We start from the raw sequence: 26,086 nt of genomic DNA on the forward strand, positions 1-26,086 counted from the left end.
ATGAAGGATATTTCATTTTGGAAGCAGGCAATACCTGAGAGTTACCAGTAAGACTGCAGTTCACATATATCTGTCAGAAAAGTAATCAGTTCAGAATTCTAATTCAGAAATGTAAACTTCTAATTTTCTTTTGAGAATTCCTAAAATTTTAGCTAACAGGAAGGACATGCTAGTGCAATCAACGACTGTAATTGATCTCACGTGGTCAAATTCAGACCTGTTATAAGCAAATGCTTTTTTTTCAGTGTGATCAGCAGTGTTGTACCAGTTATTTAGTTGTTAATGTACAAATATAGCTGTTAAAACCCAGTACTCTCAATAAAGAAAGAGGGAAGAGGAATGTAGGGCAGACATAGGAAACAGCAAAAGAAAATGGACATAAATAATCCTACAACTGTTCAAGCCAACACTCTCTCTTTACCTTTCTTTCAGAAATTCCACGGGCTGTGCAAGGAAAGAAGAGGATACTTTGGTAAATACTCTTTTAAGATTTTGCAGTGTGAATAATCGTAATGCATCACCATTTACCTCCATGCAGTAAACGTATAATCACAAATCTGTCGTTCCCCTAACCATCACCAGCAACTGTGAATTAGATATAGTTATGAACAAGCTACATTTTCTTCTTCTTCTTCTTGCATCTTAGAGCTTTTCTGAAAACATTTTTAAAGTTCTACTGACCTCTGTAGACACTAAAATATGGCAGAAAATTCTCACATCTGGAAAAGTGAACTTGTTTACATGCATTTACTTAGCAGCCAGTCCATCAACTCTAGTTTTTAATGAAGCATCTTTTTTTCCTTTTGGCAGAACTATTTATTTATATCAGAAACACGCATAATTTCCAGGAAGAGATTCTTGCAGCCACCTGTAGATTCTTCATGAATGACTGATCTACGTAGTTACCATAGGTAAAAGGAAAAAGGATTTGAATTGTAAATTGCAGCTTGCAGACTACTAAACCTCACTGCAGACTACTCTGGGCAGTATGCTGAAGACCCTGGAGATATTTCTTTAGCTGGCATTTGAAACTGACACAGATAAATGAACTAAGGACAACAAACTTCATTAATCATAGCTACAATATCAAGGCTAACCTTACAAAAGGATTAACAATGTACAACTGCTGAAAAAAAATAAAGACACGTAAGGAAATATTTTGCTTTAATATTCAGTATTCAGGATGGCTCACTTGAAGCAGACCTTTTCATCTCTTTTCAACTGCTTTAGGAGAAGACCATCTCTCTTTTTGGGAATGGTGAAATGGGACAGCTGCCTAGACACTGATGGAGAGCATGTGAATTTTGCCAGAAGAGATGAACTGAACAGAACACACAGTGAGGAGAGAGAGGAACCAGACGGAACCCTGAACTTTGAACTTGATGTTTGCCACCAAGATCCAGAATACAAGTCCCCAGCTCCCCTGCCACATGCCCAGGTCAAACAGATCACCAGCTGGGAAGCAGGATGGAATGTGACAAATGCCATTCAGGTAACCTTTTACTTCTCCACTCATTACAATCAGCATTTGAAAAACCTGGTCATCACTTCACCTGCTTTATTTTACTGAAGCATACCATCATTTTGCAATATTCTAAAAGGTTGCTATGGATTTATTACTAACATATTTCAACCCTTCTGTGTAAGATTAGCACTTCGAAAAAAATAAAGTTCCAAAGGGGAAAAAAAAGATATATATGCTAGCTACAGTTTAAAAAATATTTAAACTATGTGAAAATGAAAAGGTGGTGATTGCACCTGTCTATTTGAATTCAGTGACAGAGATGTTTGATAGAAATGTGAGGTAAACATCTAATAAAAAGAGGATAGTAAGAGCCAGACTGACGTCAGACATAAATTTACTGACATATAAATTAGACTAGATATAAATTGGAGCATGGAGCACAAGAGGTGTAATAATACTTGTCAATGTTAAAGAAAATAGTCAGGTTGAAAAGACTGAAAGCATTTGGTCCCAGCATTCTGTGTGGAATTTGAGCATCCTTCTGAATCCTTAAATTTAGCATTAAATGTTTCAGATTCTTTTTCTCACTTTTCATGATTCATTTCCATACATAATTCCATCATTACCACTAACTTTCTGTCTGACATGGTAAGAAGAAAGCAGTATCCACAGTCACACCTTGTCCCAGTAACTGTTACTTAAACACTGCTTATGGCACATTAATTATAGAAAAATAATCCTTCCAGTGTTACACGAGTCTGTGATTACGCCAATGAACATTTGTTTATGTATCCAGTTCATCCCTCAGCTCTGCAAAGGAGAAGAAAAAGGCCATGTTTCTAACCCCGCTGTATTTTCAAGCACGAGCACCACCACATGAGAGCCAATGCAATAACACCTAGGGCACAGTAACATATCATTCTCAGAAAGTGTTCAGCTGTGAATAAAAGCGTGAAGTCCTAAAATACCCCACCTGCATTCTAGTAACACATTTTAACTTCAGTCTCCTTCAGCAGCATCTAGTCAGGACCGGAGTCTGGGATGAGAGCCTGTTGTTGTCTCTGTGAGTTTTGCCTTTGATTTCACCGAAGCCAAGATTTCATTCTGTAAATCAATTTCGTCAATATTTGCTGTATGACCTTTTGGCAAGTCATGTTCTCTCTCACCCATTGTTTTCCTTTCTGAAAACCAAAAGTAATAATGCCTCTGTAAACACATCAAAGTGCCTAAAAATTCCTGAATGTCATTATGTACACAATTACCATTAATTATTAATATTATAGCTTCCAGTTGAAAAGTAGACCGATAACACAGTGTAAAAACACTATCAAACATACAGTTGGTAATTTAAAACACAGGACAAATTTAAGTGGAATTATCCAGTCAGAGCAGTAACCATGGTCTTAGTCAGAACTCTCAGCTTGCTGAGTCTTGCATACTGCTGTTGGATCTCATTTGGTCAAATATTTTAGAAATCAGCAATAAAAGAGCAGTTGGCTACAGCTGTATTGAGCTTCCCTTCTAACACATGCTGAGGATGGCAAAGCCCAGGAGCTGCAGTTTCGTTAATAGTACAGCCAAAGTGTCCTAATGACACATTGTGAAACTTCATGTGTGCATATGTGAGCACATATGTGAATCTACGTACACACGTGTGCATTCTTCTGACTTCCCAATACTTGGCATTCGGTTTAGGAGCAAGGGTAGAGAGCACGGAAAGGGAAGGAGAAAGGCAGCAGAGGAGGAGAGAGGAGAGAATATTGAACGGGCATCTGTCAGTAAAAAATAACAGTTTGAAGAAATTTCTATGAATAGCTTTGAAGAGAAAGTCAGAGTTGTGAACAGAATGATTAAAACAATCCGAATGTTCTTGACTGGTGCAGACAGTCTATGCTAAAGTGACAGTTGTTTTTGCCCTACCCAGAGGAAAGGGCAGAAGTGTTTTGCATGGCAATTAGAGGTAAACATTTCAGCAGAATTCTGAAGTGTTCTAAAGAGTTATTCCAGTGAAAACGATTAGTCTAAAAGTGAAATTATTTCACAATCCAGATTTGTTATAGGAATGACTAAATCTTCAGTCTCCGAAATTAAAGAAAGGGGTTTCGCTCAGTGTTTTAAATGCAAGTATTTTCAAACAGAGGTAGAGATTTTTATTTTGTTTTTAACTTCAACTGAAAAAATGTACACCTTTGGTGATTACATTGTACGTGTAAATGATCGCTTCAGACATTTAAGGTCTCCAGGGAAACACGCTTTGTATTCAAACACTGCACAGGCAGATGAAAACCTGTATCCACTTAATCTAGGTAAGGACAGAGACCATAAAGCTGAGTTAATTCAAAAGGGAAAATTAACAGCATCATCTGGCAGAGTGATGCAAGTTGCATTTGTTTGTACATAGCAGTAAAAGGCCAAAAAAATTTATACTGACTTGTACAGTAGTGCTGGATAGATAAGCAAAGCAACAGTCACAAGGAAGAAGGTAGTTAAATTCTAATGGTACAGCATTTCACAGCAGAACCAAAGGACAATAAAGTCTATTTATTTGCCAGCCACATGTAGGAGGATTGTTGCAAACAGTACAGAGAATGTTTGTCCAAGAAAGAGAAAGCCAAAATAAAAGAAAAAGGCACTCACTCTATAGTATCATGAAGGCAACAAAGAACAGAGAAAAACCAAGAGAGAGAAAGGGAAGACGTGAAATAATGGCAAGTTTAAGAGTGCAAAAAAGTCAGCCACTTTACCAGACAGCTCCAAAGTGCTTTCAGTATTATGATGCTTGTACAATCTTTAAAATACAGTGTAACATAAGTGCACAATTCTTCCCTGGACATTTGGTAAATCACGATGTATCAAAGCAGACTGAATGTGCCTTTTGATTCAATGCATCTGATACCAAATGTAGCCATCTCTTGTCTCCCATCTCCTGTCCCCTGTTGCAGAGATTAGGTTGTACAAAGATTAGAAATACCTATGGCAGAGGCAATTTTCTTGTTCCGTGACCAGAATAACACAATAGGGTGCTTGTCTGCTGCAAGTGCTTCTAGGAAAAGCAATAATGCAATTAGTATTAATAATGATTTTAAATCGTATCAATAATAAATTAATAATTATTACAGTAGTGATCAAAAATATGCTTGTTATATTTATATTCTGTATATTGTACATTAGCTTAGAAAAGACTCAACACTTCAACAGCCACCATTTTTAGAAATGAAAGTGTATATCTGTATTTCCTTCAAGGTGTGCCATTATGGATACACTTCCATATTGGATTCAAATTTGGCTCACTTTTATTTATGTAACTCTAAAAGATTCACTTGAGAATATCTCGTGGTTAATATTTATTTTTCCATGATGCTTCCTCTGAGTTACCTGCCTTCATCTGCCTAATACAGGCTAAATCTTTAGAGTGCTAACTGAATATCAACAACTCCCAAAGACTTAAGTGGAAAACACAGTGACACTGAGAAACAGAATTAGCAGACATGCTCCTAAAGATATAAAGGCAAACATCTTTTTAAGGTGTCTAAACACCCCTCCCATTAAGCTTTATTGACACCATATTTAAGCATTTTCTAACTATAAATATGTACATGTTTGTGTGCTTAGAAAGCTAAATGTTTTTGCCACCAGGTCATTAGATGTACCACAATACAAACCTTCTCGTCCTCAACCTTAAATAATTTAGTCACATTTAACTAAATAACCACTTAGATCTTAACTCCAGTGCTTTTTCTTAGGTGTTTATTTTCCAGACCTGAGAACAAGGGTCAATCCTTTCTGGGGCCCAGAGCAGCAACTTCCTTGAATTATACATTGAAGCTAAAGTCATGCTCTGAACTAAATTATAGATGTCTGAGGGAAACAAACTGCTGCATCTCATATCAAGAGGTGGTATTGAGAATTTAAGGGAGATGCCTGATGCCGATATCTAACCTAGGACCAGCAAGTAATTCAAGACTTCAAATGGAGCTAGTCAAAAAATGACAGCACAAAGTAAAATTCCAAGACTGTAGGACTACTGTGGTGCACATAAAAATACCAGTCAATATGATTTTAGCTGAAATGCACCTGCAGTACTAGCCAAATTTATTTTTCATAGGTTTACGACCACAAACCCATATAGGCACAAGCGGAGATCCCAAAAAAGCCTAGAACCCGGTGAGAGCCATCTAAACTCAGATCTGTTTTTCCTATGACAGAATGTCACCATTATGCAATGCAATTGATAAAACATGTATTTTAGAGAAGACCCTGTAACTAACATTTGTGCCGTGGTTTTCTCTTTGGATTTTCTCTTGGGGAAAGAAAGATTCTGAACATATGTCGCTACTTCATATAACCTTTTATTTCAGCTCAGACCCTGCAGTAGATTTCTTTAGTTTTGTGCACGTATTCATATACCACCGAGAAGGCTGCATACAGGATATGTATTCTCTCTATTCCCAACCCTACTTTTTATTATGAAAGCTTTTTATAAAAAACGTGTTGTCCTGCAACAATGAAATTATATCTACTTCACAGAAATCTCTTTATTTGACATGTAAGCACTGCGCAGTGGAGTGATTTTGAGTTAACTAACTGCCATTCCCATAAATCGCGTTAGAGAATGCACTATATCAGTCTACTTTTCCCTTGGTCAGCCGCAAACACTAAAAATGTTATGAAGCCAGAACTCCTGAACATAGAGAGGTGGCTTATCTAAAATTGTTTCTTGTTCCAGGAAGAAATATTTGGATTGTTCTCATGGGATTTAAGTTGCTGTTTTGTAGGTATTGCATTTTATGTTGCTTGTCACATCATCTGGGCAATGAACAGATGGAGGGGGCATTGAATGGATTTACATCAGCATATTCTAGTGTAACTATTATGGAAATCTTAGGACTGGCAAGTCAGTTTTCCATAGCCCCTCTGTGTCAGGTTTGCCAGCGAGTAGGAGCTGTGATATAGCATAACTTCTCCACAAATTATTCCCTGGATGTACAGACAGTCCCCAACATATGGACAATTGGTTCAGAAAGCGCTATACTAGCTCTTGAAGCATCCCAGAAACAAGTACATGGGTTACACAAGTAATGGATCAAAGTATTGCAATTCTTGCAGCCTCTAGATGTTAAAATGACATATTGAAAATCTTTAGAATTTTTTTAAGGGCTTTTAAGCCCGCACCATGGGCCCAAAATTGCATTTCCTCATAGATGAGCTGCAAGAGAGTTACTGGAGGTGTCTCTCTTTCTCTGTGTTTCCTTCATAAATTACTCTAATAGCCTCAATAGTTTGGCTATAACTGATATACAATGGTTGATGATTTATGATGTGGATATGTTTTAAGCTAATTTCTATATGAGATAATTATGTCATATGAGATGGGAGGGAGACATTCTAAAGTATAACACTCAACACAAACGTGGAATTTAACCTGCAACCTCAGCCTTAAATCTGAATATCTTGATTACACTGGGTGTAAGATAGATATATTTTAAAATATTTATTCTTAACCATTACCTTTATTTTATATATTTACCTGATTTTTACCTGAGCTTTACTGACACAGCTGTCTAATATTACACCCTTCTGATAACAGTAGCCAGAAACGCTGCTGTGCTTGAAGAAATCTGAATACTTCTGTTCAGAACCTCAAACTATAACCTTACATTTCAAGAAAGTATTTATTTTACACTTTATTTTTAACAATGTCAATTACCTATCATTTCCAACTACTTTAGGTGAAACTCTTCTTGGCTAGTACTTTTGAAATCTGTATATCTCAGCATCTAAATTTCAAAGCCACCACATTATCTTGCAGGTTATTCTTAGAAACAACAGCTAAGTCACTGCAATGCATGGTGTATTTATCCTGGAGTTGATGTCCAGTTTGTCAGTCTGGTCAGCAAAGTCTTGCAGAATTTGCAAGTGCCTGTTTCTTGGAGGCATCTTGTTGATTGTTCACTTGTCATATAAGTTCGAAAATCTTTTCATCTGGAAAATCTAATACTATTAATCTTTTAGAACAGTTATTTTATAGGTGTTAGGCTATAGTCCTACATAAAGCTGGTATTACTTGAAATTCTGTGCATGTAAAAAGGACAGAGGAACTAGCAAGTAAGTATACAGTAGTGTGGCAGGTTAGCCTTGGCTAACAGCCATGCTCCCACCCAGCTGCTCACTCAATCCCTCCCCTCAGCTGGGCAAATAGAACAGAAGTGAGAAAGCTTGTGGATCGAAATAAAGACAGGGAGATCACTTGCCAGTTACTGTTGTAGGCAAAGCTGACTCAAAATGGGGAAAATTAACTTTATGGCTAATTAATGTATATATTTGATTACTGCATCTGGTATTGGGGACAAAAAAGACAAACATTAAAGTAACACCCTTCCTCCCTCCTTTCCCATGCTCAACTTCTGTCCTTCACTCCTATGGTCGCCTTCCTACTCTCTGTGGCAGTTCTGGCCCCTCCTTACACAGGTTTTTGCTGAGGCACTGCCGTCATGTCTGCGGGGCTCAGCTGCGCCTGCGGTGGGTGGGCTGGAGCTGGCTGGAAGCAGCTGTGTTGGCTCGGGGCAGCCCCGGCCGCCTCTCACAGAGGCCGCCCTGCAGCGCCTGCTGCCAGTGCCTGGGCACCTGCACCCATACAAGTGGTAGAGCACGATGATCTTGCTGGTGCTTATCCTAACAACTGCTGCATTCCAGTGCAAAATGGCAGTTTTGTCACTACCCAGTCTGTGTTTGAGGACACAGAAAAAGAAAACTCACAGACACAGCTGAATACTTGGGCACTTATTTTCAACCACCTTTCTAACTCATTTGTCAGGAAAGGCTTTGAACAAAGCTTTTGTCGTCAAATATAAACCTGGCCTCACACTGGGAGACTCCCACTTGCATCTTCCTGCCCTCCTCCTTCTGCCCCACAGTGAGAGGGAGCACCCCATGGGATCTGAGGGAGTCAGAGCAGGGAACAGCCACCAAGGTCCTGGCGCGGGGTTCAGTGGAGGAGCTGGGAGTGACCAGCTCAACTCTTCTCCTTACAGCGGTGCTTTATAGCCAGTAATAACACGAACCATTATGTTAATTGTAATTTCCGAGTTGGTTTGGCAAACTGCCAAATTCAGCTTGCCAACAGCTGCCTTTAGTGGGGACATCAGTATTTCTACTATTTTATATCTCAGTCAGCTTACATACAGTTACATGAATGAAGTGAAAGCACATCTCCACCCAAGAGCTTTAAACCCTGCCATTCTTCAAAGGACAACTGTTAATGGCGTTGCTACAGCTTAATAGCCTGCCGAGTGACAAAGATGTGATCTACATGCACATTTACCTATATGTGCAAAAAGGGCGTGTCAGTTTGCACTTCTGCCATGACATATATAAAATAAATAGTACAGGTGAGTAACGCTTCACAGAACTGAAGATTGCATCTCTGCCTCCCAGACCACTTTTTCTTCCATTTCATCATTAGGAAGTATTCAAACCACCCAGGAGATAGCCTGCTCTGGGGGTGTTAGTGCCTAAAGAAAGCTTTTGCATTGGTAGGTAGATAACTACAAGCACACACATGCTACATCACTCTGTATTTTTCATTGCAAGAATTTTTCATAAGGGAAAGTATTGCATGAATTAATACACAGGGTCACGACCAGTGTCCTCTGCTCTATACTGCTGTCCATAACCAGGCACACAACAAATGCTGGTGATCTCTCCTGACTGCCTGCCTCACACCTTCCTCCCTGAGGTCATCACCTGCAGCAGACTCAGGCTCTCAGGGCTGCTGCAGCCACTGCTGATAGACACCACATCTTTCACTGCCTGTGGAAGTGTTTGACAACAGCAGAGTGTGTTTTCCTGGGCCAGTTCGAGTTCACATCTTATTTAGATCCCTCTGCTGCCCACATAAAATATTGGTCTGTCTGTTGAGCAGACAGTAGAAGCGGCTAAACAGAGCTCCTTGTCTTCCCATCCAGGGTGTGGCCACACCAACCGTTCTTCACTGGCTGCGGATGGCTTTGTCCTTGATGCCATGCAAGCCTATCAACTGGCAACATCTTTCAGTCAGGCCTCTTTCTAAATCCACACACTCAGCCTATGTCCAACTTCTGCTTATTTCTTTCTGTGAAGCCTCAGTAATACATAGTCTGATTTACTGACCCACAAGGCTAAAACTCCTATCTGAGTGCCAGTAATTCCCCATCTGGGTCCCAGTAGCACACTCTTCCCTGACCTTGCCAAGCTCACCCCATGCACACCTACCTGGAAAGCTGATGCAGTTCCATACCCCATGTGTCCACCAGCTCTTGCAAGCCCCTCTTCAACCATCAAACCAAATGTAAGCTACTCATCTTTAACAGTCTACCATTTATCTTTCTGCACCTGTTGGCTCTGATCTCTGTTCTTCCAGTTACAATTACCATTGTCAATTTGTTAAATATTTAAATAAGCATTCCTATGAACTTATGAAGATATTTATTTGCACTCCTCTGATCCTCTTGGAAATGTCCTTTTGCTGAAAATGTCATGGTTATATGCTACATTGAAACCACCATTTACTCTCTTAATTCACAGTTTATGGTACTGACTCATGGTTTCCTTGACTCCCGTGTCTGCCTGTATTTATTTCCTGTTATTTTACCCCTGGATTTTAAATTCTTTGGAGGAGAGACCATCTTTTTGTAGTTTGCAGAGTGCCCTGCACAATGGGATTCCTATCAAGGACTTCCAGCTGCTCCAATAACAAGAACAATTTTGAAAGTAAGTTTCAAAATGTTTTCTATTTTACAGAAACTCTTTACAAAATAATGATTGTTTAAACGTGGCCTGTGAGAAATCAGCTTGACATTTGATTCAATTTCCTCTCTTTTTTATATAGAATGAATTCTACTTGCTATTGAGACCCATTGTAGGGGCTGAGCACAAGATAAATCAGTAAACGAACGTGGTGATTACCTTTAGAATATTCAGCCATTAAAATAGTCATTCCATCTTAAAAAAACAGATGGTCAAGAAAGAGAGTGACAGAACCGAAGATAAATGGATAGTAGCGTTTTGAAAATTATACGCTTTGAAATAGTAAATATTACCAAACAGGATCAAGTAACTGTCAGCTGCTTGAAAGCAATGATCACTTTATTCCATGGGAGAACCCAATGCACAACGACTTGTTGCAGAACAAGGATCTCTGGCTCCCTCAGGTGAAGGGAATAGCTGATGTACTTTCCTGCTACACTAAAATAAAATTAATCTACCATTCTTTTTGGTCCCAACAATCCCTGAAAGCATTTTTAACAAGCTGAATGAAAGCAGATGGTACAATTTCTCCTTTTTTTAATTCATGGCAGGTCACATGGTATTTAAAAACACTATTATTAGGCAACTTTTAATTTCCTGATCTGTTATATCTGCTTCCTTTATTGTTGTGATATTATGTGTGACAGTTGCCTTTCAAAACAAAGCCCAAATTACCTATTATAATCATTTACCACCCTTCTGTGGCTGAGATAATTTGTAGACTGGTACATCTCAATAGCACATGCCACTGACCAGCTATCACTGATGGAAAATATTCTTCTTAAAAATGTTATTTCTGTCTCTATTCTTAAACTTATGAGGTGTGTAACCTCAGCAAATTTGCTTTAACAAACCATATTTAGACACATAACTCCTCCCAAGATAACATTCCTCCCAAGGTGGCAAGAACATAGTGATAGGCAGCAGAAAGTAAAATATTTTGTCAGATAGCATACCTTTCCTGATTTTTAAAAACTTCCTTCACTTCCATTAGCAGATTTTCAGATGGGAGTTCATTTTTTTATAAAAAGAAAGAGTGAGCCTTAGGCTTCATCAGGGAATAAAGGTTGACAAGCTCAACATCTACAGTGTGTAGGAGAATTTAAAGCTGAAAGTAAAGGACATCTGAATTATTATAATGTACTGACAGAATCAGAAGTAGTAACATTTCTGTAGCAGACTTTCCAATGGTAAAGCTTCTTCCACACAATCCATAGATGGTTAATCCACAGTTTACTTCAATGTGTATAATTCCTGACAGCAGGAGATTCACTGAAATGACACAAGCTCTCTCTGAATGAGCAAATGGAGCTATTTGAGAGAATAAAAAGACTTAAACACTGATTACGCACAGTACTGAAGATGATATGTTGTAACCTAGTCTTAGCACAGTAAGCTATATAAAACATTTTGCCCCTAAAGCTAAATAAAAGAAATGACTTCTATTTGCATCCATTCTCCCTCTTCTCCCCACACACACAATGTTTCTTGGAAGGCAATGTTTCTCTGTATTCTTGGCCAGTGGCACTAGTTTTGCCATATGTACAATACTGTGTTCACTAAATAGCTAACAAAAAAAAAATAAATTTAATATTTACTTCTCAAAAATGTAAACATATGAGTCAAAGTGAGGAAACATTCACTTCAACTCATATACACATACTCTGCTATCCATTTCAATTTCTCTCAGTCCATTTCTTAAATTGACACAAATAACAGCACCAGCAGATTATGTTTTGTAGCTCCCTAAAGCAAACATTTTTGGCTGTTTTATGTTTTCAGTAGCAATGGTAGCTTCAGCTTTTGCCTTTCCTGTACATGGGTATTTCCATTCATGACAGGTTTTTTTACTGCTCAGTTTTCCCCTCTAGAAACATGTTTGATTCAGGCTAGTTCCTCCCCGATAAGCAGAGGATTTTTTTCCAGTTTTAAAACCCATTCTAGTTTAATTATTTCAAACTAAATCTGGGTATTTCAGAAATTATTAATAATTCTACTGAAGCCTGAAGAAATCTAAATATGGGTATCCAAGAATTATATGATGCAAGATGCATAATTTCAGAAGAAAGTTATTTATATTTATAAGAAGTTATCTTATTTTTTTCTTTTATAATGACTGTTAATTCCCTCATTTTACTGTTTATATCATATTTAGAAGATGGCAATGAGGTCTATTCTATCTCATTACATTTTAAAGCCATTCTCTTGTCTCAGTGTCTGCGTGATTTCTGCAACTCCAAATGGCATCTCCCCAGCCACCTTCCCCATAGGGACTTAAAAATCTTCTTCTAAGCTTTAATTGGGATCTGGAGTTTAAAATGAGTTCCCCACTCCTGCTCTTGTTGCTTTTGCTTCCCTGCTGACTTTTTTCACTTTTGCTGGAAAGCCAGCTGCTCTGAGTGCTTCCTTTTGTACGTTTTATCATTGTCATCTCAAGTTAAAAATAAAATACCTGCACAAAACTGTAGGCTTCCCTGTGCTGCTTGGATGGGATTTCAGAGACTCTTTGCTATCTCCTAAATTGTGATGAGCTGCCATTCCACCCCTGAAGGTTTCCTTTCCTAATCGGAAAGGATAATCAGCTGCATAATTCATACCTTCCTTCTAGCATTCCACTTACTCCTGTCTTATACCTATAGCTAAATTCTTCTCATAGCCAGCCATTTTTCCTCACAGCCTCTTGCCCATCATATTCTCCTACCCCTTGTTGCTACCTCATATGGTTCACAACCTTATGTTCTGGTGTTCCTCTGATGACACCTTTTCCCCACTGTCCCTGCCTCCCCTGGTGCAGTCATGCTGCCAAGTTATCCACCTTCCTGCTCTTCCTTGGCTCTTCCTGGGCACCTCACAGTCTCATGGCCTTTATAAAGGAATTCATCTCACTCTATAGACAACACAGAGAGATAGGAATCTCTGATGGAAATTCACAAATCCTAAAATAGCTGCCCTACACTGTTGGAATTAATAGTCCTCTGGTGATCCTTATTTCTGTCCATCCTTTCCAGGCAGATTAGCTTTACTTTTTGCTGTATTTAGATAGGTGAAGTTAGGAATCCCATTCCTAATAAGTGTGCATCAAAGCAAGGTAGCTTTTCACATAAGTCTTTTCTGCTACTCTGTGTACTCATTCATTAAATGTCTGTTTTACAGGGTGCTGGGCCATCTTGTCTAGAATGTGCTCTTCCTAGAAAGGTTGGGCTAGATGATCCTTGAGGTCCCTTCCAACCTGTGATCCTGTGATTCTGATTGTGTTTTAGACAGAAAAAGTTGGGTGAGTTTTATCCAATTCATAGATGTTAGGAAGTTATCATTTCCTTGGGTACCAAAGACAGTAAAAAAAGTAGTCACGTTAGTAATTTTAATAACAGTCACTGAGTTTTCACCTAAAGTCCATTATTTTCATCTTATTAATAAATTGGGATTTTGTCTGAAAATTTGAATGTGAGACATGAAAGTTATTTAGAAGAAAGGAACAGAAACTAAATGCAGTTTGGGAACGTTTGTCTAACCTACTTGAAATTAGGCAAATTATTCTATGTTGAATTTTAAGAATGATGTGATCTTTTATGTCATTATAGGAGAGGGACACCTCCATTACAGGAATTCATTTGCAACCTCAACTTTATCTGTATTAGTGCATGATGAAATATAATCAGTAAAATCAGTTGCTGCTTCTTTTATCCTAAAGGTAGAAGCCTCCAGGGATGTCACTGAAGTTTAACTGAGCTTAAGAGAGGAAAAGCAGTAGAAATTTGTTGTCTATACCCAGCCTAATTGTAAGACAGCATCTTTTCTCACGTATTCCAGAAGAAATAGGCTATGATACTCCGTATCAGTTTACTGATTCCTAGAGACCAAAAATAATAGTATACCACTATTTATGTCTTTCACCCAGACTATTAACTGTATTCTCTCCAGGCAGTGCTGTAAGACAAATTTCCCCTTTATACACTGAGCTCTGGGACTCATTACAGCTTGAGTAAGAGTCCAACTAAAATTGGTGGTTGGGTCTGTGCTGAGGAAAGAACAGGATAATATTAGACAGGGGAGGACTCAGTTACCTTTTATTCTGCATGCAGTCATGACAAATCCTATTCCAGTGTTCAGAAAATATAACCCAGCTTCCAGAATATGTAACCTGGCTTCTTTTTCACCTCTGAGAGGTACATAAGGTTTGTTCCAGTGCAAAGTGCTTTGTAGCATGGGTCTGTTTTTTTCCATTTCGTCTTCAGCCTTACTTGTTAAAAGTAACAAGAACTGTGGCTTGTCCCATACAGGTAGCATTCAAGAAAAACTCCTAACAAGCCAAATGCTTTCTCCCAGCCTGAGTTTGAACTTTCTATGCACTTTTTCTATGCACTCCTTTTGTTATGTCAGTTCACAATCAAATAAAATTATTTGGCTCCCCACTGCTTTGCCTTGCTTCTAGACTCCCGAAGTCCCCTCTGTGCCTCCCCTCAAGCTCTTTTGACCACACTTTCATGACAACTCACTCACAGGTTGCTCAACTGGATGTTCTGAGTACTTGCTGCCTTCGGGTGAAAACTTCAGCATCTGCGATAAGCTATAATGTGGGAAATGGGTAAGCAGCCAGTGAGTCCATATTGCTCGCCGCTACTAACTTTCAAAATAATAATTGTTTTAGTTTTGACTGCCTTACTTTTTTCATCTCTTTATCCTCTCTGCTACATAACACATAATAAAACTCTCATTCTTTTACCAAAGCCTGCTTTCTCCTTTGGGACCAACCAAAATAATATATTTTCTTAAAAGGTAATTTACTTGGGAGATTTACTTTGCATGATTCAGTGCGTTCTTGCAGACAACTCTGAATTTATGCAAACTAACATTTCCACAAAACCATGCAGAATTAAGCATCAAGCATATTATTTCAGTTTTAGAACAACTATTTAAACCAATAACAAAGCCAATTGGATCAGCTGTCACGCTCAATAGCAGCAATTCCTTTTTTTGCTGAGACATTTTCTTCCCTCTTTTCCCTTTCCTAATCTTTAGTAGATTCTTAAGACTAATCTGGCCACTAAAAGGAGAACAAAATCAGTGACTTCTGTCAAACAGACACATACATTTTGCAGTGTGGACCACACGACTTCCTTACTTGCTTATCTTATCACAGCATCTCCTGGGCAGTCTACCTTCCTTATCATCTGCTTATGGGACATGAAGGTTTGACAGAACAACACTTCTGAAGTTTCTCCCAGTATATAAGGTGATTGCAGGCATTAATCACAGAATAAACACCTTAGCCACTTTCTTCCCTGCAGCTAAAACAGGCTGGCGTTGGCAGAGAGAAAGAATTTTAAAAATCAGGAAAAATAAGTTTGCTGGGGTCTAATTCAACAATCTCTGAAGTTAAAGGAAGATTTTTCACTGACATTAAAGGAGATGGATCTGCTGCTAAGGTCATTCAGGCCCTGGACAATATTTGAAGTTTTCCAGAGAACAGCTTGTAGTATTTTTTAATTCAAACTCAGCTGAGCTGTGAACAAACTGTGAAGTGAGTAGGAAAGCAGATGAATTCTTTTCCTGGTGTCTGTAGAGCAGTGCCAGGACTCTGGGTAGTCAGCTAAAGAACTGGAAATTCTTACTGCTGAGAAGAAATAGGATATAACTGATACAGCAAATACTTTGTGGGATGATTTATGTGACTGGAATTTTAAAATAATTAGATAAAACATGTTTACAAAAAAAGGGAAGGTAAAAGAAGTGAGGGTGGCACTCTGTTAGAGAGATGATTATCTGTGTTAGAGCTATTGTCTGGAAAGAAAAATTGTATTGTTCTTGGTGCCTTCAGTTTTAAAGACCTATGCTGGAGGTTGTTTGCAGTCTGTAGTAAAACATCATTAAAGTTTCTAAAAATGATAAATTATAATTATCTAACACAAAAGGTATTGAAACTAGCATAAGGTAATTCTATTTTGAGCCTCATTACATTGAATAAAGGTGAACAGATCAGTGGATCTAATTACATTCATTACAGGAAAACAGAGGACAGTAATACATATACTTGGTACTTCAAAAGAGTGAATTTTACAAACCTGGAGAAAATTATGGGAGATAATTGGTTAGGAAGAATAAATACAGACAGCAAATTTGACAGCAATTTGAAGTTGTTTAACAAGAATTTATGAGATGTCCAGAAGCCACATCTCACAATTAAGAAATAGTACGCCTATGTGTTAAAACCCCTCCTACTTCAAGTGTGAAGTGAATGTATCAATTAAAATTTAAAAAAATAAAAAATAGCAAAAGGGAGAAAGGGAGGGTGAGAGTAATCATTGCAAATTATAAGTTATGAAGTGCAGCAAAGAGATACAGGAACCCAAAAACACTAGGAAAAAATGCATCTCTCAGGGACTAGGACTCTAAGAAAACAAATTTTAGGAATTAGGAAAATAAAGGATAGGCTTAGAGTAAAAATTTGAAGCAGAAATACTAATAGTGGTATAAATGAAGTATGAATGGGAGCGTGTGTCTCTATATGTCGCCGTGTATGTTTGTCTAAAAGCATCAGGAGAAACAGCAGAACAAAGTTAAAAAGGAAGGTATGCGTTAACTGCTACAGAGCACCATCTGTGTGATCTCATTCAAATGGAGAGGTAGAAAAACTGACCTATAGATAAGTGTTAAGGGAATGAAGTAGAGGACAGTATCTATAAAATGAGCAGCTAAGGAAAGCAACAGTACTGTGAAATTCGGGGATTTTACCTAATATTTATGAGGGATGGGACAAAATCAGGAGGCAAAAATCCAAAACTGCATCCACTCTGAAAGAGTATAGAGGGTAAATCCAAAAGCTGTTTGTCATCACTAGTCAAGATGAGCCCCAGAGACACAGTGAGCACTTGACTGCTGGCACCCTTGTCCTCCTTGGTGCATGTAGGTAATCCTGGCCACGCCACTAGGACACACAGCCCAGTCTGGTGAGTATGTGGCTGTAAGAGCAGGTAAAGTCAACTTAGAGGTTTTCCTCTTCTCGGAGATCTCTCACTGAATTTTGCTACACTAATTTCCTACATTAGCAGTACAGGGAATTTCTAAAATTGTTCTTCCCTCTGAAGAAAATGCAACTGTTGGTAAGTGTTCTCTGTAGAGAATCAGGAGGATGTGCTCATAGCACAGGAGAACAGTGGGCCATTTTGTAAATTTTCAGGACAGGCACCATACTTTTCTGCATAAGACATTTTAAAGTTAACTCTCAGAGTTTCTAAGCTGTGTGTCTACACTCTGTTATGTACATATTCTCTTAGCCAGCAAGAGAAACAGGCATCTGTGAAAGGAAATTTGTCTCAGCTCAGCTAATGACCTATTTTAAGATAGGTGTGAGTTATAAATTGAGGTGCCTATTTTTTCCAAGCTTAGACTTGGACAATTTACTATTAGATAATGACAGTCACTATTTAAAATGGATATTAAAATGTATCTATCTCAATAATATTTTGAAAGAAGAATGCCCTGCAGCTTTGCACTTGGGAGATGTACGTCTGACCTTATAGTACTCTTCTTCAATTGCTATTACATGTGGGATTTTCAGGAGACTGTGGATATCATTCCAGTATTTAAAAAGCCAGTTAAATCCTGACTAGTGAAACCTGCCAACAATTCTAAGGAAAAAAAAAAGTGTAATTGTTAATACAGGTTTTAATTGATACTGAATAAAAAGCTAGGAATATAATTAGTGCCAATCATTATGGTTTTGGAGAAAAAGTCCTTACAGTCCTTATTAAACATACTTGATATAATTCTTTGATGAGATTGTAATATAGGCAGTGAAAGATAAAGAATATATTTAGACCTTTTAAAAGGAATTTTGACACATTAATACACAATATTCTGATTTAAAAATTAGTGCAACAATAGAATACATCTTAAATGGATTACAAACTGCCTAAGTGACAGATCCCAAAAAAGTACCTGTCAATGTGGATCTGTTGTCAAAGGGATGAGTTTCTAGTAGGGTTAGGAGGTTATCTAGTAGAATAATTGGCATTTGGTCCAGTATTATTCAATGTAGTCAACAGTGATCTGGAAGAAGATACAAAATCACCAGTGATCACAGTTGTGGCTGAGAAAGGAAAAAGACCATGGAAGTCAACAAGCAAGTAGCTCTGTTGTCATGGCTTGAGATTAAGAGGTTTGCTATATTTTTAAATTTTGTCTCATAAAACTGTATCTGCACATAAATACCACGGCAACACAGGCTTGCATTGGTTCTGGAAAATTATTTATTTTAAATTACAACATAATTAATTATTTTGTGAAAGTGTACTGAAAAGCAGGATTCTTGAATTTATCTCCCTACTCTTCCTAGAAGATCCACAACAGAGGCTTCCTGTATCGTTTCTATGCCTAATCAATGTTCATGCATCAAATACATAGCTGGGAAAATAGTTAGGCTTAAATGAACTGTTCCAGTGGAGTAGGTGCAGATGGTGAGAAAGGCAATCAGATCTAATTCAGTAGTCTGGCATATTAGCATGTATTCTGCATATAGGAGAACTGTACTAACTGAATAATTTTCAGTTTAATTCTTCTTAATTTCTTAATTTATTTTTCCATCTGATTAAGTCTTAAGGTGAAATCTTTTTCTCTCTCTTTTCTGTAGCGTTGCTTTTTACCCCATTTTATTTCTTTGTCTTTTGGCATGTCTCAACTTTGACCATGATTTGACCTTCTCTACTTTTTAATTACCTTTCAATCTGCTTTGTTTTTCGAAGTGTCATATTTCAGGTTAAAACAGCATATGAAATGAAGAATTAATGAAGACTTAAAACCGAACATTAAGGAATTTTTATATTTTCTCAAGAGTGCTTGACTGTGTTCATTTATGCATTTTTCTAAATGCATTTTATTCCTTGGGGAGGTGCTTACCCTGAAGTAAAGTAGAGTCAAACAGTGGTATGATAGCAGAAGGCACACTTCTTGCATTCTACAATAATCCAGATATCTAGTATTTTTAAACAAGCAGCCAGCCTTGCTGGTGTGGGAAACACTCTCACGTAGTTCAAATATTGCAGTCCAGCCATCGACAAATGCAAAAATGTTTTAATGTGCAGGTGTAATTTGGAAATCCAGATCTGTTTGTTTTGTGTCGGAGGCGTATCAGTAATTTCTGGTGGTAGCTGTCATACCTGGTTGCTTCCGCTTGGGGGTATTCCGACAAGGCTAATAAATAGCTTCTAGCTGAGTCTGACTTTTCCTTAATGCCCTTTCCACTCCTGTCCTTACCATTTCTTCGAAGGCTGATCACCAGTTCAGCCCTCAGTCCTTCCTTCTTTCTAGGCTCAGCTGCCTATGGCTAAGTCTGCTCTGAATGTTTGACAAGGACCTCCACCCAGGCACATGTATTCACTCATTGACAAAGAACAGTCCATTTCTATCCCCCGTTTAGGGTGAAAATACCCATGTCTTGCAAATGTCTTGGGAGACAAGGGAAGATGCAGCCTGCTGAGCAAGATTCAGTCCCTCCCTATACAGGGCGGATGGAGTGATGGCAAATAGCACAACCGCTCATGCTGAGCTGTGATACAGAACTGTTTCAAAACGTCCCTCTTCCCTGTACCCAGCTGTGTGACTGCTTTTTCCCTGTGCTATTCTATTTTGTAAACAGATCCCCTTAAAACTTCATACTTAGAGCTAACATTGACTTAGCACTAGAACAGTTGAAAATAAAACCACTCAGACAGGAACACTTCCCAGACAGAACGCTAAAACTAAGAGATGGGAGGCAATTTAAGAAACGGTTGCCGCTCATTTTTAATTGACGCCTCACAGCTAAGGCTGACTGTGCCATAATTTGGATGTGAGAACACAGGATCAGAAGACTCAATAAGAGCAAGTGCTGAGGCCAGGCTGGACCGAATGTGCATTGACAAATGGTGTAACAGGTATTCAGGAAATGGTACTACCAGAAAGTATTGCTTTTGGAAAGGTAAAAACAGAAGATCAAATCCAAAATGAGTTTTGAAGTCTGAGAAAGGGTCTTTTGTTCTTCAAACACTCAGGGCCATCACTAACATTTTTGGATATTTTGTAGAAATTTGGCAACCTGCTGATACGTGACACCTTTTTTTTTTTTAAATGGAAAAACCATTTCTGTCAAGGCAGGAGAAGCACTGTCATTTCACCACATACATACTTACTGTATTGTCATGTTCAGAGTTCTCCCGTTTCTCTCTACTAAACATGTTCTGTATCCAAAAAGCTGCAAAACCAGTTATGCCCACAATGTTTGCTTTCTATTATTAACTGAAACCTGAAGGACACAGAAATGGTAAGTCCCTTACACAAATCTCACCAGCTATTATTTACAAACTCTGGGAAAAAGATGTCAAAGACATCAGCTGAAAGAAAAACTTACAGTTTCTGTAGAAAGTTTCAATTTACAATTTCTAAACTCACTGTACGTGGTTTGAAATTGGCAATTACTGATACATAATTTTAAGAAAGAATATACAGAGTGCAAAAATGGGTTTGTTTAATAAGGTCTGAAATCAGAAGATGAAAAAACACCTACCTCCATCATCCTGTGGTCTGTGTTAGGTACCAAATAAAATTATTTGATATAAACAACAGCAAGGAGATGTTAGAGGTTAGAATTATGTTATGCTCTGATTAAACTAACAATTAAGCATGGAAAAGCAGCCACCTGGGGGAGGACTTTAAATGGCTGTCTCATGTGATAACCTCTCTGAAAGACTTATGCTTTGGTTTAGGTTGAGGCTAGTCATATAAATGTTAATAGACTAAATTCAGCAGGGGAGAAGCCATTGTGTGTAAGGCCTGTGCTGACACTTACCTGTGGTTTAATCATACAGTGACCCTTTGGGTCAGCAGATACTGTTTGAACTCCCAAATGCAGGTTAAGCGGCAAAATAATAATGCTGTGAGTATGGGACAAATGAGATAAACTTGCTACAAACTGCAAGGAACTGAGAAAATATCATTGTTCTTACGTTAATATGAAAGATGACTCTCTGGCTTTTATCCTTCTGATTTTTTCATAGACTTGGTTTATTTGTGATGCTTTTAAACTCAATCTGTTATGTAAATGTTCTCTGAGGATTGTTTTCATAGGAAAGAAAACACATTTTGTTCTTTAAGCAACTACCTAACTTGCCAGTCAGTCAAAGCCATGATTAAAAATGGCATGATACCAAAAGCTACTGTTACATGTGTGCTACCTGCAGCCTGGATTCAGCCAGATATCTAGTCTTTTTAAGAAAGTAGACCATTAGGTGGCAGAAACAGTAGAATTTTGAACACTTCTGTGAAGCTCATGTGCAAAAGAAATGCTAATTACCCTGCAAGTTAATTGGGTCATGAGACCTGTGTTAGAATGGAGCTAAGCCATTGGAGTTGGGAGATTTGGGTCACTGAGGTACCACAAGCTATGTAGTCAAACATCCCAGCTCCTAAATGAAACAGCACCTGTGACATACAAAACCATTGCTGTAAATGAAGTCACTGAAAACAACCAAAAAAGGTATCTAGTCAATAACTTTATTATTTTATCAGTAATAATAACTGAGATACTTCTGTTTCACTACATAAAGGCATAGACCTTTTTAATCAAAATGTACTCAGTCAGCATGTATTTAATATGATTCTTCCAGCTCTGATTCAGCTGAAAGCTGAAGATACCTGCATCTAGACTGAAGCCTGGTGAAAGAGGTAATGCTGCTTGTTCATATGATGGGCACTCCATTTTTCTCATTGACTTAGAGAAAAAATACTGCTCTAATTTAAGGACTTCTAATCTTTCCTCCCTGGTTGATGGTCATCCCACAATCTGCTCAAAAAGGACTGCTATTTTGTGGCTCAGAGAAAAAGAGAATACTTTTTATACATTGATGATTACTTTATGTTTGAAAAATTGCCTCTCTTTAGAGCCCACCTTATGGATCAGGCCTGGGAGTACTTGTATCACTTAGAAGTGGGGTGTTAGGTATAAACCCTACAAAGCTGAGACAAGCACCTGCCTTCTTGATGAGCTCTGGCAGAGCTGGGCTCCTAGACTGCCCTCACAGAAGTTGTCTGCTGGGTATAAAACCTGAGGGAGTTGATAGAAAACAGCAAAGATGGAAGCATGCCTGAAACACTTGTCCCCCGCATGGCCTCATGTCCACTATTGTGGATTAAAAAGTCTGAAATTAAGATTTAGACCATGAAACTCACCTCTTCTGCTTTAGCTCCTGAAGGCAGTCAGTGGCACTACCCACTCGGGAGGTAAGAGAAGAGTGGGTCGCCCCTTCTGTGAGGAGGCCTGTTTCTGTCAGGGATCCATGGGTTTTGCAGAGCAGATGGGGTTGCTCAAGTGTGGTCAGAAATAGAGTTTAGATAGGTTTGATGCAAATCAAGTCCTTCTGTTAGGCCAGAATAGCAAACAAGAGCACAAATGTTCATATTTCATCATGTCATCGATGCTCTAAGAAACATTGAAGTAAAAATTTCTGTAGGACTAGTTTACTGTATTTGCTTCCTCCCTACCTTTCTTCAGCCATCAAGAACAAAAATGCCTGACCAGTCTGACTAATGTGCATTGCTTAATTTCAGCTCTGTAGCATAAAAAGGGGAATGTCACAGAAGCATCTTTCCTAAATTGGATCTTTTTATGAATAACTATTGTTCAAGAGTTTCATTGGGGTTTTGTGCTGATGGAAATTAAACCACCTAAAAGTGTCATTTGTCCTTAAATGTAGAGAAGAAAGAGGGAAAAAAGACAAAGAAATACACACAGTTTTCTGTGAAACTAAAATGCCATGGTTTTTTTACTGGATAAAACAAGTATAATTCTGTTCCTTTCAGAAACTGTTTAAAGTATATCTATGTGTTTTGCATGTATTTTTAATCACCTAAATAAGTTTGCACAGTCTAGAATCTCAGCTGTGAGAAGAATCACAGTGGACTTAACAAGAGCAAAAGCTGCACGAGGCATATAGAAGCCGCGGATGAAACACAAGCAAAATCTGCTGTCAGTCTAATGTCATTTTCTTTCCAGAGGTCTGTTAACAATTTTCAGACTGAAGAGACTTGTCATCACTGGGTCTATCTAGAGTGCTATTTTTAATTTGAATGAAATTTGTAGAGATGATGCTACAGTTGCTTAATTTTACTGATAGTGAACCTGTTTCATTAATATGCATGTTGACTGGATAACTGCCTATGAACCTTCTAAAATGTGCTTCTAATCACATCAGCCTTAAATATTAACTAGGAATTTTACTCTATCTTTCAGTCACATTCTCTTTTTCCTAGCTTATCATTACATGTGTGTTGATAGGAGCAGTTATTTTTGCGGATAATTTTATTTATCATAAATAAACACATTTCTCATGATTGTTACTTACTTAGCTAAATGTACCAGTTCTTCCACTGTGCTGTTAGGCGAAAGCAATGTTCAATGGAGGGCAGGTCTGGGAGGGTGGCTTCTAGTAAACATTTCGCCTCAGGGATTTTGTGCTATCTTCTCTTTCTCTTTTTCCTTTTCAGGGAATATTTGTCCTAGGATTGCCGTATGCTCTTCTCTATAGTGGATACAGTGGCCTGTTTCTTATTATCTTGGCTGCAGCATTATGCTGTTACACAGGCAAAATTCTAATTGCTTGCTTGTATGAAGAAAATGAAGATGGGCAGCTCATAAGAGTGAGAGACACGTATGAAGATATTGCAAATGCCTGCTGCAAAAGGCTATCTCCCAGACTAGGTGGCATAGTTGTCAATGTAACCCAAGTAACAGAACTGATCATGACGTGTATTTTGTATCTGGTTGTTAGTGGGAATTTGCTGTCGCATAGTTTTCCGTATGTACCAATGAGTGAGAAAACTTGGTCTGTGATTGCATTTGTTACACTGCTGCCTTGTGTATTTATCAAGACTCTCAAAATTGTTTCCAAACTCAGCCAGCTTTGCTCCTTGGTCCATTTCATTATCATCCTTGTAGTAATGACCTACTGTCTCACACAAACACATCAGTGGTCCTGGGCAAAATTCAGACTCTCCATTGAGTTTGAGGACTTCCTGGTCTCTGTAGGGGTGATCATTTTCAGTTACACTTCACAAATATTTCTTCCCACGCTTGAAGGTAACATGAAAAACCCAGGGGAATTTAGATGTATGCTGAATTGGACTCACTTCTTTGCTTGTGTCTTGAAAACAACCTTTGCACTGACTGCATTCTTGACCTGGGGTGAAGAGACAAAGGAAGTTATTACTGACAACCTGCCATCATTTCTTCAAACCCTAGTGAATTTTTGTCTCTTAACCAAGGCTCTTCTTTCTTACCCTTTGCCCTTTTTTTCAGCCACAGAAATTGTGTATGCTTGTATTTCTAGAGGCAACCATTCCAATTACAGATCTCCACTATCTGCTCTGGGTGTCAGAGGCTCATTTCTCCTCTTAACTCTGCTGATGGCCATGTTCATACCACATTTTGCCCTGTTGATGGGTTTAACAGGCAGTGTAACAGGTGCTGCTATGACTTTTCTTCTTCCTTCTCTCTTCCATTTAAAACTTAAATGGAAAAAACTATCCTTCTTAGAGAAATGTGCAGATATCTCTGTTTTTATTTTGGGTTTCCTTTGTAGCCTTGCAGGCATAGTTTGCTCAATAAAAGGGCTGCTTGCAGTATTTGGAGGAGTGTAAAAAGATTTCCTGAAAGTCAAATAAGGCTCAAATCTTATAAATGTTTTTACCCTGTTAGTCAGTATATAAGAGATATTGCCACTAGGTAAAATTAAGCATATGCTTAAACGTTTGCAGGATCAGGGCTTTAACTGTAAACATATGTGGCTCTAAGCAAATTGGAAAATAGCCTTTATAGCCAAAAAGTACAAAATTACCCTTATTTAAAATGTTGAGAGGAAATAAGGTATTGGAGGTGGTTTAGCATGAAAATAATTTTAAACTAATCATATATGGTTTTGTTCGTACATGACATGCACATCCTAAAATGGTTACCGCAACTGATTCCACCAATTTAATCAGAATTTCTCACAGGGTTAGAGACTCTTCAGCCTCAAAGGCATCAAACCTGTCTCACAGGCTATGATAGAATTTGAGAGAGCTATCATTACAAATGGATGAAATATGATTTCATATCATTGGCGGAATGTAATTCAACACATGAACAGAACAGTGACTTTCGGTTTTGATGTAAGACAAATTCTATCATTTGTTTTTTAAATGAGTAGGCAAAAAAAGAACTCAGTTTACAACAGCTTTGAAAGCCTGTTTTTATCATGACTTCAAATGGGAATACAGTCAGAGTAAAATGGGCATTCTAACAGCTCACAGTCATGGAAAAGGGAATTTGTTCTGAAAGAAGCTATAGCCGATGACTGCAGCTTTTCTGCAAGTCTAATTCCTAAGATTCATACCTCTGCAATGCAGTTATTCTATTGGTTGGGTTACAAGAAGTCTCGCTGGTAGCATGAAAAAGTTAAAATGCAGTTCACTTTCCCTCTTAGGCAGGAAATGTCTTTGATCTTTGTATTTTATCTGATGACATTAAAAGCTCAATGAAGTAAATCAAGTTCAATAAACAGACACACAGTTAACTTCCTGTGCGACTTGCTAGATCTTTAGCTTTAAAAGATATCGGCTTAATAAAAAGATCAACATTGCAAAGTATTTCACGTTAGTGATGAAACATTATGACAAGAAGCAATCTAATCAGAGTACTCTAACGAATACATATCATCTTATTGTACTAAATCTATGTTATATTAAGTAATCAAAGTAATGATTTGAAAGAAGAAAGTTTACATTTTTGTTATGAATAATTTCACACATCCTTCTACTGCGTCATATGAA

At 38.1% G+C, this 26,086-nt stretch overlaps 1 protein-coding gene across 1 annotated transcript; it reads left to right on the forward strand.

Moving 5' to 3' along the window:
- The first annotated feature begins 1,255 nt into the window (after positions 1-1,255).
- LOC104043634 (vesicular inhibitory amino acid transporter) lies at positions 1,256-24,916 on the forward strand. The gene is made up of 2 exons (XM_009503296.1): positions 1,256-1,492; positions 23,765-24,916. Exons 1-2 carry the CDS (start codon positions 1,256-1,258, stop codon positions 24,914-24,916), a joined length of 1,389 nt encoding a protein of 462 aa, XP_009501591.1.
- Positions 24,917-26,086: the final 1,170 nt, after the last annotated feature.

This window comes from Phalacrocorax carbo, chromosome 3 (genome assembly GCF_963921805.1).
Source record: "Phalacrocorax carbo chromosome 3, bPhaCar2.1, whole genome shotgun sequence".
Classification (NCBI taxonomy): domain Eukaryota; kingdom Metazoa; phylum Chordata; class Aves; order Suliformes; family Phalacrocoracidae; genus Phalacrocorax; species Phalacrocorax carbo.

Excerpts from the sequence above, each read along its gene's own strand:
- LOC104043634 (XM_009503296.1), top strand. The coding sequence starts at position 1,256 with ATGGTGAAATGGGACAGCTGCCTAGACACTGATGGAGAGCATGTGAAT. Across the intron at positions 1,493-23,764 it reads ATGTGACAAATGCCATTCAG|GGAATATTTGTCCTAGGATT; the intron begins GTAACCTTTTAC and ends TTTCCTTTTCAG.